The sequence below is a fragment of the Oreochromis aureus genome, linkage group 7, assembly GCF_013358895.1.
Source record: "Oreochromis aureus strain Israel breed Guangdong linkage group 7, ZZ_aureus, whole genome shotgun sequence".
Lineage (NCBI taxonomy): Eukaryota > Metazoa > Chordata > Actinopteri > Cichliformes > Cichlidae > Oreochromis > Oreochromis aureus.
The window spans coordinates 40,286,294-40,300,831 of record NC_052948.1 but is presented as its reverse complement, the minus strand read 5'-3'; the positions used below and the strand labels follow the sequence as shown (position 1 = coordinate 40,300,831).

Genomic DNA, 14,538 nt, shown 5'->3' with positions numbered 1-14,538 from the left:
GAAGCTTTACTGTGTTGTACATCTACCTTAAAACCTCTTTCCAGTAGCAGGTTAGCGACTCTGTTGGAGTATTCATCCAACTGTCGGAAAGTCCATCTCTCCCCAGTGCCCTCGAAGATGAGCGCTGTTTTGTCCCCATGACGGTGCACTGTTTCAGCGAAGATCTTGGGAATAGTGTTCTTCTCTCTGAGGTGGCGCCTGACATTCAGTTTCACCCGCAGTAAAACACTGGCTGCACTGAAGGAGCAAAAGAAAACATTACTGTAAGAGAACAAATAACTTAATATAATGATTCCCAGACACATTAGCCATTTCACTGTTCATAATTTGCTGTTATTTTTCTAGCTCTGAGATCATTACACTGCAATTTAACATTATAACATATAACATTTGCAGCTCATCTGCTTAAATCCACACCATGTATCAATACATCTGAGGAATGGACAGAGACAACTTGATGTATCCTTTCTTTTGCCAACAAACTAAGAATCCAAATTCCTTTTTGCAAAAATAACAAAACATAAACCACTCAACTGTATGACTGTTATAACCCCCCTTTTAAAGAAGCTTTCGATCTTTGAATACTGTTTGAAGCTATACTTGAATGTATGAAAACCAGTGGCGTCAGTTACACAGAGGACACATGCATAAGATAGCGTATTGCTTACTGTATCCAAACCACATTACAAAGCATAAAACATTTTAACAGATATGTCTTGGAGGCCCAGAGTGGCAAATTATGCATGAATGGCAATTCTCAGCACTTTACATTTGTGGTACAAAGGTAGTGTGCAATCTCCTGAGCAGTGAATAGTTACAGAAATGCCATAAAAAACAATAAGCCAAAGTACTTCTTGGCTACAGTGAGGTAGCGACAATATGCTTATCGTTACATAAGGGAGGTTTTTTATGATGGTCTCGATAAGGATTTATTGTTGCACAGCTAGTTGAGGCTAATTACTTTCTTTTCTTATGCTTTTTCTTATTCATACAGATCTATTACTTAAGAACAGTACCCATTATAAAACTAGAGCCAATTTATTTCTAATACCTTAGTGACTCTTACAATGCATATACCTGAGCCTTGTCACACAAAAATGACTCAACAGCTTGTGAGTCACTGTGTGAAATGTATGATTTGTTAAGATCTAATGCTGTACAGAGTCTTTCTAACCTTGACACTTTAGAGAATAATACAATTTATTGATAACACAATTTAACGTCATAATTCTAATCAAGCAGATGCAGCGTGTCTGAAGCAGAGATAATAAAATGTCTAAACAAGACTAAACATTAGATGTGGCTAGCACATTTTCTATGACAATTTAACAGAAAATGAGGACAAACAGTAATATTTCATTCTCAAATCATAAGAAAACTGGGTGACCTTTGTATATAATGGGTTCCTGAATGGCAGTAATTCCTAATGGGTAGATTATTGTGTCGCTGTTCCCCTAAAGAGATAATTTACAGTTTCCTGTTTTAAGATTACTACAGCTATTGAGGAAAAAAGGAAGTTAACCTCAAACAATGCCAGTTTCCACTTGAAAATACTGGCTTTAGGTATACCACTAAAAACATTTGCTCCTAACGTTCTCTCTCTCCTCTGGACCTTTTGTCTTAAATATTTGAGATTACGTGTTTAGAAACGGGTACAGCAGGAATATCTAGCCAGCTCTTAATAAGGGCTTAGGAACTAACCCTTGTTTGTGACAGTTATGTGGCAAAGATGAGAATTTATCTGCAACTGTGAAACAACTTGCATGGATTTCACTTGTTTTTGCAGATTTAGTACTTTGTGATTATTGAGGTCACATTTAACTCTATGTTTGAATTTCAGAGCCAACACTACTGGAAATTGGCCACTGGGGCGCAGTTAAAAAGTGACATAGCTAATGTCAAATGATTTGGAATACATAATGCATCTATGGTCCAATCCTATGATTTTGCATTTAGCTAACAAACATAATTCTGATGCTTACTGTAAGTCTCTGCCAACAGTTTTGGCAAAGATATCCAAGAAGTTCCATCCTCCGCTTCCCAGATAGAAGATCAGGATGGCTGGAAGAACCTGGTACCAGGGCAAGCCCACCAGCAGTCTCAACACAAAAAGCAGGGCAGTGCAGCATGCTAGACGCATCATCCTGAAAGAATGCACACACATATAAATAGATACAGAAGGGGCTGCCAGCCACGCCCACTGATCACAAACATTTCAGGCCAAATGACTGAAAGGTTACGTGCACATATGAGCACATAGCATTTTTGAATCCACTTCTTTAGATACGTAAATGACTCAACACCTTAAGAATGTTATGGTCTATGGTTTTGTTTACATATCTGCAGTCAATTTCAATCCACTGAGTCACCTCTGGTAGGCTGAAGTTGTGGTGAAGGGCTACCTTTTGAAATAGTGGAAAATTTAAAGTCTTAGGTGACCTCTGGGTATTCATGATTACAGATAAGATTGTAAAACATTTATGAAAAAAAAGTGTTAAGCTGGGTGGAACCCTTAAATTTTCTCTTTTTGCTTTAAGGAGAAAACAAAAAGAAGCCTAATGGCTCTGTTCTGAATTCACGGCATACAGTCTATAGTGACAGCAGACAGCACATGCTGACACCGTTTCCCAGTTGCTACCTGATACAGCCAGGAAGATGAGTCTAAACAGTAAACGATATCTTGACACCCATGCTTGTTATTTTTTTTAAATAGCCTTTAAGCACACTACATAAAAAGATGATTGATTTCCGTTCATGATCATCAAAAGGCCATTTTATGACCTCCCCCCCATATGACTCCATACATGTGGCTGTAATGGTGATGATGTTGGTTCCATCATGCAAATTCAATAACTCCACTGCTAAAATATAAACAAGCATAGAGGAGAGCTCTGTGTGGACGATTACATTACCCTGAACCTCAAACAGATCGACCTGATGTGATCGAGGGAAAGAGATGCATTAAGGGGAGAGGTGGCTACTTCCCGGTAAGAAAAGAGCTTCATCATTCGTTACTGCCGAACCCGGAAATTTAACAAGGCGCGTAGCATTGCGGTAGAGGCTGTGGCATCGACAGGGGGAAGTCTCAACCCACTGTTGGCAAGGTTACACCTCACTAACCATGCCATGTGTATTTCAGACGAGGCCTTTCTTATTGCAACGACGTTGGCCAAAATCTATAGCGCCAAACTGATGTAGGTTATCATGGTAACAGGCGCGCCAGGGAAACAGGATGCGCAGCGTATTGCGCGCATCGGCTTAAAGGAAGCGGACAGACAGCGTGACACCATGAGCAGCTTCTTTCAGGAGATGAAGATGAGGCATATGGTGTAATCGCACGGTTTGCTTGTCGGGGGCAAATGGCCATCTCAAATGTAAACATCGGACACCCCGTGTTCCGTCAGCGGGTTTATCCCTGACAAGGAGATGACGAGCCGCCGCTGCTGGGGCTCCTCTCTTCTTTCTTCTGGCGAATAATAAACGGGCCGGTCCGTCAAACGGAACATCACGCCGATCGATCTGGGCTGAGGCAGGGACCCGTTTCCGTTTACATACCTTACACCTCCTTCACAGCATGCAGGTGCGCAGAAATCCCAAACGTGAAAGTCGTTGTGTGCAATTCCACCTTGATCGGCTTACAGGCTAGCCTGGTCGCCCCCCCACTCTCTCCCTCCCTCCGCTCTTCACCGCCGCTTGCTCGGCTTGACAGAGAAACGCACACGGGCTGACACACGCACTGGGATCCCCCCCCTTTGTTAATATCACAACGACCCGCTGCTCCTTCTCCGAAATCGCCTGGCAGTGTCCGTCGACTTTGATCCCGCGATCATCATCCGTTCATTGTCATAATCATCTATATCATCACTGGCTTCATTGTAGCCGATAAGCTCACTAGCAGGCGTAATTCAAATGACCTTATAATTTTCTTACTTGCGCCCGCCCACTGCCGTCAGCGTCAAATCAGTGAATCAGGAATAAGAGTTGACGGACGGGTGCCACAGCCAATCAAGAACGGGAATGGATTGTCTTTTTATGCGTCACATCCGGCACGGGCGGGTGTTTGCGGTACAGGAAATGCGGTGTGGCCCAGCAAGCTCAGTCAACGAGGCCAGCACGCGCAGCAGTTTCAACGCGGTTGTGACAAGGCCCAGATGCAAAATTAGTACGCCTCTTTATGCCATTCATTCATTACTCTGCTGCGACCTGCAAGAAATTTTCTTTAAGCCCGTGTATGTCAACACAGGGGCTCCTGGAGGAGTATGGAATGAGGAAGGGCAGGTTTTTGAACAATAGCGACAGGATTAACCTGTCCTGTGTGCCAGAGAAGACTCAGATCTACTATGACAACTGTGACTTAACGTTTTTCAGTACAAACAAGGCTAGGCTAGGTTTATTGGAAATAACATGCAGTTATTTGAACTCCTTGTAGATGTCACTTACATAGTTAAATGTACAACTGCTGAGCCAGACAGAACTGCTCTCAGGTGTGGCAATAAAACTTTGGCAACCAATTTCTATACTACATGTTGGCTCATTCTTGCAAGTGAATAATTGTTTTTCCTTTAATGACAGCTGCAACTTCAAGCCAAGAATTGTCCTGTTGTCTACATTTACAGAACACAAGGACGTTGACATTTTACACAGTGCTTATACTAGCAACGTGACATCTCTTGAATTGCATTGCATAACCAGGGTGGATTACAAAAGGTCTATGATAGCAAGCCGTTGAGAGCCACTGGTGCAGGTCAACAAAGGACACGCTCCCAGTGGTCCCGGAGAGATCTGACAAGGTCAGACTTGTGCGGAAATTCTTGCAAAAAACATGTTAAGTGTAACCTTGGGTCAAATAGTGGACTCTATCTGTAGTAATGCCAAGGAGTCACAAAACGATGACAAGTTTTACAACGTAGTTATCATAATTCTGTCCCATATACACTAGTGTGTGAGATCTTAGCTGAAAGATAGGAGATGCAATTATCAGGGCAAGAAAATTCGACCAGCTAATGACATATTTCTATTGTTCATTCAGTTTCACAAGCAGATACAGATGCTAATCAAGTTAATCAGAGTATCACTGGGGTTGTGAAACTCTTGATAACAGATGACACTTATCACTGATTCTTAGATTGTATTATGCACGCTATGCTTTTTTCAGTATATCGAGTCCACCTGAGCTTTTGTTTTTCAGTTGTCAAAGTGCTGACAGACAGGAAACCATAAATATCTGTGAAAGTTGCCCAGTATCCTTTCTTAAATTAGGTGAAGGATGTGAATTGAAACAAAAACAACAAACAGTGTATCTTTATCAATTATGATATTTAAGCACCTCATTTAATAAATTAATGTCAGTTACTGGTAGTACACTTTAACACTCCAACATTCTCATCTTTTCTGTAAATAACAAACCAAACAAGCAAAGTTAGAAAACGACTGCCATTTGAGTAGCCAGTACGGACAGGCCTTTACTTTAGTTCCATTTAGGTAAGCTCAAACATTTAAATTAACCCTCAGCAGCATTTACATCCTTGTACACACAGAGAGAGCTTGAAAGACTGGAATGAACCCACTAAAAAGTTTGAATAGCTAGCCTATTTTAAATACCTTGCCTGCATAATGGAAAAATCCCAGTGTCCTTTCATTATCAAAATTGTTAACCAGGAAAAAAGGGGACATCAAATCTATTAATACGTTTGTGGTCTTTAACTTTTTTCCCTGCAGTTCTCTTTGTCAGAAGAACCATCCTCACCATTTTATTTTCATTTTCTCTTTTTGATCAGTCATCCAGTTCCAGACCAAAGTGAGCGTAGAGATCTCGTGTGGTGGTCCCTCTCAGAGCAGCTGCAAGACAGACAGATTAAAGGGTCAACTCCCTCTAGCCTACTTTTCAAACAAACCACAAAACACTGAACAGGCCAAGAGTACAGCACCGAAAAATTAATCAGGCTAAAGACGAGGCTTGCACTTGGTAAAAGGGGTATGAACAGAAATATTTAAAGGATATTGATAATCTACATGGTGTTTTAAAGATTTCCAGTTACTTAGCCCCGCTAGCTAAATCTTCAGGTCGTTAGTATTCTGCAGAATCAAACTATGCTGAATTATGTTGGGTTGAGCCTGAAAGATAACTGCTTGCCAAAGAAAGGGCATACAAAAAGTAATACTTGTTAGTAGCCTAACTGCCAAGGTCAGAAACGATTCTACTGTTTATCCAGCAGTCAAATAATGAAAACAAACACACACACGGCAAAAAACCTGCAAATAGTTTGCTCTCCTTTTTAATAAATTACCTATTAATATTGTTTCACAGTGTTTTGTTAGTAAAAATGAAGTGAGAATGCTTTCAGGCAGATAAATTAAAATATGCAAAGTGGAATAAATAAGTATAATCAACATTTGCTCTCACTATTCTTTTTTGTCTTTAAAACAGAATCAGTCAATACACATGACATTTAGGTTACTCCAGTGATCTTGGACCACTATGCATAGTTCTTTAAGTCTGAGGTGTTTCTGCCTCTTTATATAATTCAAGATCACCTGTGTGATGTTGACACCGCAGGTGTGTGCTACAAAGCAAGCTCAACATAGCCAAGCTCTGATATGTCAGTTGACTTTTCTTTTTAAGGATCAGTTCAGTGCCGCCCATTTCAACAGAGACATCAGGACAGGACAACAGCAGACAGGCTTATAAAAAAAAAGCTGTAGAAGTAGAACAGTGATAGGCAACAATTCTAAGAGACAAAATGTTACTTCACCTTTTACTGTTTACTTTTTACATGAACGCTCCACATTACAACATCAAAATGGATCAATTTAAAACAACAACAACAAAGCATTTAGGTCAGACACTATCCCATTACATGATGAAGATGTGGAAGCCACTTTAGATTGTAGCTGGTCACAGTGAATTTAATTTTCCTTAGTTGATATCCTCCTTGATAACTAGCCTACAAGTAGAGTGATACATTATCTGACTTGTGTTGTGATTATTTCCTGTAATTCCAGCAGTGTAAAAAAGACTTGGTAGCAGATTAGGGTCAACCATAAAAACATGTAAACATTTTCTACATCACCAAATGAATGCATGCAAATTCCTGTGACCATGCAGCGCATGTTGCACTGCTGTAACTTTGCTGTGTGACTTTACTGCAGGGCTTCCTTTGGAGGTACTAGAACAGTATAAACATATTCCTTAAGCAGAGAATCTATAATCAAAATTGGAGCATGTTGTCTTGAAAAGAATCAGTTGAGATGTGGTGCCTACAGCTGATTTGAAATGGAATATAACTTGCTCTGAATCAGGTTATGTGTTTACTAGTTACTATGGTGACCTAACGAGGTAAAAAGAGAGCCACCTTTATGGCTTTAGGCTTGTTACAACTCGCTAACTCATTTGTGCTTCACAGTACACCCCTCAGGGCTCAGTGGAGACAATGTTTTGTTGCAGGACTCGTTCTTATTTCAGCAACTGCTGTGGGGTGAATGCGGTGGATGGGGCAGATACTGGATGTCACAATGAATGATAACTTTGGCACTTACAGATCCGCCTTTAATGATACTGTATGACGGATTAAACTTAAATTCTTGGCATAGCGCCTGGTGAGTATAACAATAATAATAATAATAATGATAATGCCGACATCTGTAAACCGATACAACTTTTTATTCTAGTTTAAGCATTTACTAAGAAGGTGGAAGGAGGTTTTAGTAATTACACATCCTGCTTGTTGTCTCTGAAGTCTCATGACATTTAATTTGAAATAAAATTTAAAAAACACTGAATACTAAACTAATTTTGGGCTAAAGTGATAAATAAACTTTGGCATCGTTTGCTATAAGGAGTTTGTGTACCAGGAAAAATGAACAGTGTTGATAACTGTAGACTAAAGCTTTGATTTAGAAAGTCTGCATGTTGAATATGTTCAAAATGATCAGCTGAGAATGTAAATGCTATATTTCCCTAATTGTGAAGCCGATAATATCAAATTTCATCCAAAATCATGCAATGGTGATGCAAACACCAAATTTGGTACAATTTAGTCCTTTGTATAATAATATTGTCTGATTAGCCACATGAAAATCAAAATTTTTCAAGAAGGCAGCCAAAATGACCCAAGAAAAAGTAGTTTTTGCTTTTAATCACTATGTAATTTACTGATTTTTATTATCTTGTGTCAATTTCTATGTTTTGAAGCATGCAGTCTTTGCTTACTTTTCTGGTATATTATTAGGCTAGTAGCGCTACTGCATGAGGTAAATGGGGCATGGAGGTAGGAGCAGTGCCTTTGTTTCAGCATTCAGCCACATCTCATGGATGAACTACTGACACTCGTCCTTACCACTAGGTTATCTGTCATCTGTGACTCCCAAGAAGTTGCCTCTGCACATTGGTTCGTGGGCTAAACAAGGTGAGGGAAGCACATAGAAGATCCAGTGTATGTGATGAACTTCATTTATAGCTCTAACATTGATGGTGTATAAATTCATAGATAGACTCCTGTTTTCTCAGAGATGACAGCAATAAAACAGAGTTGTTCAAGTTGCTAGCCAACAAGGTTTGTGAATCTGACACAATCAGTAGTCCAGTGATTGCTACAAGAGGGCCTCTTGCAATCACAAGTACCAAGTGCCTAGATGCTGTCTCAGCCAAGAGGAGGCTGACACCGTGCTATGCGAGAGATGCAACTCTAACTAGACGTCAGTCGCTCATTCATTAAAGCAAAGGGCACCAGTGTGTTTATTATAGCATTGTAGACAGTGGGAAGGAAAAACTCAATTTTAACAGGAAGAAACCTCAGGCAGAACCGGACTTACATTAGGGAAGCCATCTGCCGTGACCAGTTGGGGGTGATGGGAAGAAGACAGGACAAGAGACAAACTGTGGAAGCTCAGGGATCACCAGATCCAGCGATAACTATTAGCTTAATCAAAAAGAAAAGTTGTGAGTCTAATTTTGTAAGTAAAGAGGGTGTCTATTTCCCAAATACAAATTGGGAGCTGATTTCACAGAAGAGGGGCCTGAAAGCTGAAGGCTCTGTCTCCCATTCTACTTTCAAATACCCTACGAACATAAGGACATGTGTGATAAAATTATTAAAACCTTTGTTAAACTTAGAATCCTTCTGAAGCGTCTGACGATGACCTGCATCATGTGAACCACTTTATCATAGTGATGTGTGACTAAACAAGTTCATGAGGCAAGAAGTGAGCCTTGCATGGAAAGAGAAGAGCTATTCCACCATCCAGTGCAGCCCTTAGGGACCATGTAAAGCATGCTGCCTACCAGGCAGGAATCATCTGGGGCTGGGCTGAAGAAGAAGCCTGTACAGTTTCATGGTCCACACTCCCTATAATAGTTGCATGCTGCTAGGAACTGACCAAGTATGGACGTAAACATGAGTACAGAGGCAGATACTATCAACATGAATTTTTTTTTTTTTGCGTGCTATGCCGTTTTTATTGCTGAAGTAGTCATTAATATTTACAAAAATCTGCTGATCTACTAAAGACACGACAAAACTGAACATTACTTTCAAAATAATATGACACATATGCATATATATCTTACAGTTAGGCTCTTGATAAATGATAAAAGTCATAATAATGAATCTGAGATGTTTAAAATTGTATGTTTGATTTTCAATTATCTTGTTGTCCAGTCAGCAATTTTAATTTTTTAAACAGCTAATCAAGTAATTGTGCCAGATTTGGTGGTTATATCACAATCTGCACCATTTTTCTGTTATCCAATTCACTGTTATTTTCTATGACCACTTTTTTCAGCAATGTCAGAGAGATGCAAACCTTAAAGTGGTGAATATATGCAAAAAAGGGAAAAAATTTAAGTAACAACATGAACTCAACCAAACAGTCAGACAGACCGACAGATGAACATGAGACAAAGGACATTTGTCTTTAGAGGGTAATGCAGGGCATCTCCTCTTGTCTCCTCACTCCAGAGCCTGCCCACCCCACTCCTCCCTCTCAGAATAGCAGCATACAGTACAACAGCAACTCAGTGCGTTAAGTGTAGAGCCTTTGTGAAAGTGTGTGCTTGAGACAGAGAGAAAGAAGGGGAGAAGAAAGAATGACGGCACGTCTTTGTATTTGAATATATATGCACGTGTTACTGAATGCATGCAACTATAGACAGAGATTGTAATTGTGTGTCAGCCTGCGGGTGATGTGAAAGACAGCTATTGTGTCAGAGGGGAAATGCCATCTCCGTTCACTATGAAGTCATTATCATCCTGACTCTTCACTGTACTAACAGAGAGCTTGAAGAGATAGCTAACATTTAACTCAGAGCAGTTTTACTATGAGAGATCACCTAACCCTTCTAGAGAGACTGTTCACAAGTGGGAAATAAGTGTATCGGTGCACTGTACATTTAAAATCAGAGATTAAACTGGGAAGGGAACACCAAGATTTTATCCTCAATAAAACACACACACCCTTAGGCAGTATGACATGACTGTGATTCACCAGAACTCCTTACTTACTGAACTTCACCCTACTTACTCAAACTTGTGCAGCTGCAGAACAGGGATACAAATAAAACCTTATGATTATGATAAATTATAATTACCCTTTTAGTAAAAAGGTGAAATTCCTTTTTCTTGGTCAGAAAACCTTTTGAACTCCACAAGAAGGGAAAAAAATGTGTGAGCAGCATGCCAGTGATGTACAAGCATTATCTGATATGCGAGTTAATTAAGTAGTACCAAATTTGAAACCCATTCAATATTAGCCCATATAATCACTGAGAACAAAAACTACATGATTTTTAGTGGCTGACCTTTTAAAAAAAAAGACGTATACACAGGACTCTTCAAGTCCTTTTTTTGCTAAAGAATTTTTATAAGTAATCCCATGTGCAGCATATTATTAATTACTGTATAAAGTTGACTAAAAATACTTTTGTTTCAACAGAGAGAAGCAGGCACATCCCTCTTTCCTGCCCTCCAATGGCTGGCTGAGGAGGTTAAATCTTCCATTATAATTCTTAGTTTACATTTTTTAATACTCTCACACTTGTCATCACAATGTGTGTTTATGGTTATGCAGCAAATTAACCAACACTCATAGTTAAAATTTAATTCAAGCAAGTGGACTTCACATGTCATGGTTGTAAGAAAGGTGCACTAGATAGACAAATCCACACAGCCCTGTTAAAATGCTCAATTTTAGTGATGTTTAAAAAGAAAAACACCCAAAAAACAAAAACAGTGCACAAAATTTACCAATCACAACAATGACCCAAATCAACAAAAAGAATTACTTTAACAGAAGAAGATTAAATTTTTTTGAAAGACTCAGCCAGACCCCAGACCCAAATGCAATGGAGTCTGTGGAGTGACGTGATAAGGGCTGTGCATAAGATGGCCTCATAATATGACAGATTTTCCAAAGAAGAGAAGGAAAATAGTGAAAATATTGGTACGTTTAGATGTGCCAGCTTACACGACTGAATGCTCTATTAAAAATTAAGAGTGTGATTAAGGGAACATGTCCACGAGCCATCATCTTAAAAAAAAAAAAAAAAAATAAAGGTACTACTGCACTCATCCGAGCGTGCAGCTCGGATCAAAGCTGACCCTTCTCACCCTGGACACAGTCTGTTCGACCTGCTCCCCTCAGGCAGGAGGCTCCGGTCCATTCGCACCAGAACCTCTCGCCATAAGAACAGTTTCTTCCCCTCTGCTGTTGGACTCATGAACAATAACCATATGACTGTTCCCACCACTAACACATGACCCTACACTGTGTTCACTGCATCATTCCATGTTTGGACCTGATGATCACCTGCACCCATGTATATATCTATCTATTTAGCACTTTTAATTCTTTAATTCTTATTTTTATGGGTCACTTAAGCCTGTTGATAGGTAAGCAGCTGTTAGGCAACATGATGATGTCGTAGTACCTCATATAGATAAGAAGTGTCATGGGACAAACAGAGTGAAGTTTGGTGTATTATAATAAAATTGTGTTGGTGACTGATAAACAAATATTTTTCACACTTTCACATCGCTTGAAGAAAATGTTATGCCCAGTGTTTAGAAGTAGGGCTGTTCGATATAACGATATATATCGGATGACGATAGAAAAACGTCTATCGTTTCATTTTACGCTATCGTTTGTTTCGTGGTGTCGCAAAATAAACTGTTTACGGCAATATTTTTTCATTATTTTGATGGTCACTGTAGTGGCTATATTAATTTCCTAAAGTTCTCTCTTTCTCTTATGTTTAATATAACCACACTACAGACGGACAAACGCTTGTTGTTATGCGTTGTCGTTAGCAACAACGACGGTAAAACCACCTCGTGTCCGCTTGTTTATTTTCCACATAAACCTTTCACAATAAAGCTCAAGATCCTGTTGAGACTTTTCAAAATAAACTGAATCACGTGAAAGATGCAGAGTATTTACGGATGAGAAGCAAAAAAGAGCCGTCAGGTGCTAAAAAATAAACCTTAGACTCAAACGTTAGAACAGGCTTTTCCCCGCAGCACGCTGTGTAATAAATACTCACAAAGAAAACGGCGGCCGTTACAACCTATGTCTAAAAATGTATCGTTTCATGCATCAGTTAAAACACTCGACTCCAGGTACGCGACGCCCAGCTGGAAACACTTCACGCAAGTCGAGCTGCCCGACATTCACAGAATTTACAGAAAATGTTACATTTTTGTGATTTATATCGTTATCGGACGACAGATGTCTTAATATCGGGATATGAGATTTTGGTCATATCGCACAGCCCTATTTAGAAGAGTTGATGCTCAGGGTGAATGTTAATTACATTCCCCCTCCCCCCCACCCCACAGTAAAGCTGATTTGTTTGCATGGATTCATTCATCCAGGAACACACCAGACAGAAACAAAAAGCTGTGTGGATAAGCCGAGGAAACATACTAGTGCAAACTAATTAACTAACTTACTGGCAATGTGTGATGAAAGGCATGCACTCTAGCACAAATCAGTGTTATTTCAATTTTGAATCACAGTAATATTCACATCAGCAGTTAGAAAATCATTAATAATATGATTTTATTTTCATTTTACCAAGCTTCACTTATTACTACATAAATTGAATGCTAATTCAAACTTGAATTGAAATGTCTTTTTCTCTCTTACCTATTCGACCCAGGAGTGACTGCCCAATGTCTTTGATGTCGTTGTATTCATGCAACTTATCAATATGATGCTCCAGCTCCTCTACTCTATAGCCCCTAAACACACACACACACACACACACACACACACACACACACACACACACACACACACACACACACACACACACACACACACACACACACACGGTCTCAGCAGATTTATGCAAAAGATCATATGATGCAGACAAAGGCACAAAATGACAAACATCTAAAAAAGCTAAACTGCTATGTGCAGGCATACCATTAAATCTGAGTTCTAATGACACAATGAACCATCACTACCCGTACCATTAAAGTTGCACCTCAAGACAGAAATACAGCAAGAACAACACAACACAGCTGTACTTACTCAGCCTCCAGCTGTGCTATCTCTGTATCCAGCTGCTCTCTTCTCCTCTCTAGCTCCTCCACCTCCTCTGTAGGGCTGACTTTAGCACTCTCAAGTACTTGAAGCTGTGACAATCATAACAGAATAAGACATGTGTGGCATTGTGTGTGTGTGTGTGTGTGTGTGTGTGTGTGTGTGTGTGTGTGAAAACGAAGACAGGAAAGCTACTTACAGGTGACTTGAAGTGGGAATTTATTTTCTTAAACTTTGAGAATGGAGTTCTACAAAAAGAAGAAACGAATTAATTATGAGAAAATTTCGATAAAAGTACATGCAATTTTGTTAAGCCAACAACAGCAACAATAGCTTAGCTGCAGTAAAGGTCCTCAAGATCGGACAATCATTTAAGTACACCATAAACATATTATGCCACTTGTGTTTTAAGTTAAGTAAACTCCATCTTACAACATTAAACTTGGAGCTTTGGTTAGGTGACAGGAATTATATTTTACGATATGGCTAAAAATATAATACCTGTCAGTAAATTGCCTGTTTTTCTTTTACAAAAGGCTGCTATTATTACACATATTATTTTATTGGATGTGTTAAAAAACAAACAAACAAACAAATAAATAAACACACACAAAAAAGGAAAGGAACGTACAGTTTACATATAAATCAAGCCTTAAAGCGTGAACAGAATAAATAAACCACCCAGATGAACCGCTGGGCTGCAAATACATGTGGTTTAATGATACTGCTCACCTAATAATAAAGTTGCTTTGTGAAGTGGTGGCTAGCGTTAACGCTAACATTAATGGTAAGCTATCCTCACAGTTACCTTTTTAGCTGTCCTTTCCTTGAGTCATTTCCCTCCGGCGTCGAAACTGGGCAGTTACTTTCACAGCAATTAGTTTCAACGGACTGCTCCGTGTTCATATTGCCTTAAGGAAATATGTGTGTTAGTGTTGGTTTAATACAGCATCCGACAGCTGAACACGGAAAAGGAAGTTTGCAGTTCGCGGCTAA

General features: G+C 39.5%; 2 protein-coding genes across 5 annotated transcripts in view; both read right to left on the bottom strand.

The window, feature by feature from the left end:
• Positions 1-3,935, bottom strand: part of slc27a4 (solute carrier family 27 member 4) — a 19,007-nt gene extending 15,072 nt beyond the window's left edge. Inside the window, exons 1-3 of one of the 2 annotated variants that reach the window (XM_031758857.2) lie at positions 3,556-3,935; positions 1,983-2,144; positions 27-237 (exon numbers count right to left, since the gene is read on the bottom strand). In XM_031758857.2, coding sequence (XP_031614717.1) covers positions 27-237; positions 1,983-2,143 — 372 coding nt within the window. In that variant the 5' untranslated portion in view covers position 2,144; positions 3,556-3,935. Of the gene's footprint in view, positions 1-26; positions 238-1,982; positions 2,145-2,912; positions 3,530-3,555 lie in introns of those variants that run through there. The other variant, XM_039614821.1, reaches the window with a different exon arrangement.
• On the bottom strand, positions 2,013-14,538 carry swi5 (SWI5 homologous recombination repair protein). 3 transcript variants are annotated; one of them, XM_031758860.2, is made up of 6 exons: positions 14,351-14,538; positions 13,742-13,790; positions 13,531-13,634; positions 13,141-13,235; positions 5,747-5,838; positions 2,013-2,144 (listed from the first exon to the last, which is right to left on the bottom strand). In XM_031758860.2, the coding sequence occupies exons 1-5, from the start codon at positions 14,446-14,448 to the stop codon at positions 5,774-5,776; spliced, it is 411 nt and encodes a 136-aa protein (XP_031614720.1). In that variant the 5' UTR covers positions 14,449-14,538; the 3' UTR covers positions 2,013-2,144; positions 5,747-5,773. The 3 variants fall into 3 exon arrangements, with proteins under 3 accessions (XP_031614720.1, XP_031614719.1, XP_039470756.1); XM_031758859.2 differs by lacking the exon at positions 2,013-2,144 and having other exon boundaries at positions 5,298-5,838; XM_039614822.1 differs by lacking the exon at positions 2,013-2,144 and having other exon boundaries at positions 5,298-5,838; positions 13,141-13,226.

Bases quoted from the DNA above. Each gene is read 5' to 3' on its own strand.
- swi5 (XM_031758860.2), bottom strand. From the start codon at position 14,448: ATGAACACGGAGCAGTCCGTTGAAACTAATTGCTGTGAAAGTAACTGC. The intron at 13,236-13,530 runs GTAAGTACAGCT...GTGTGTGTTTAG, and splicing joins ATAGCACAGCTGGAGGCTGA to GGGCTATAGAGTAGAGGAGC. The intron at 5,839-13,140 runs GTAAGAGAGAAA...TCTGTCTTGCAG, and splicing joins GTCACTCCTGGGTCGAATAG to CTGCTCTGAGAGGGACCACC.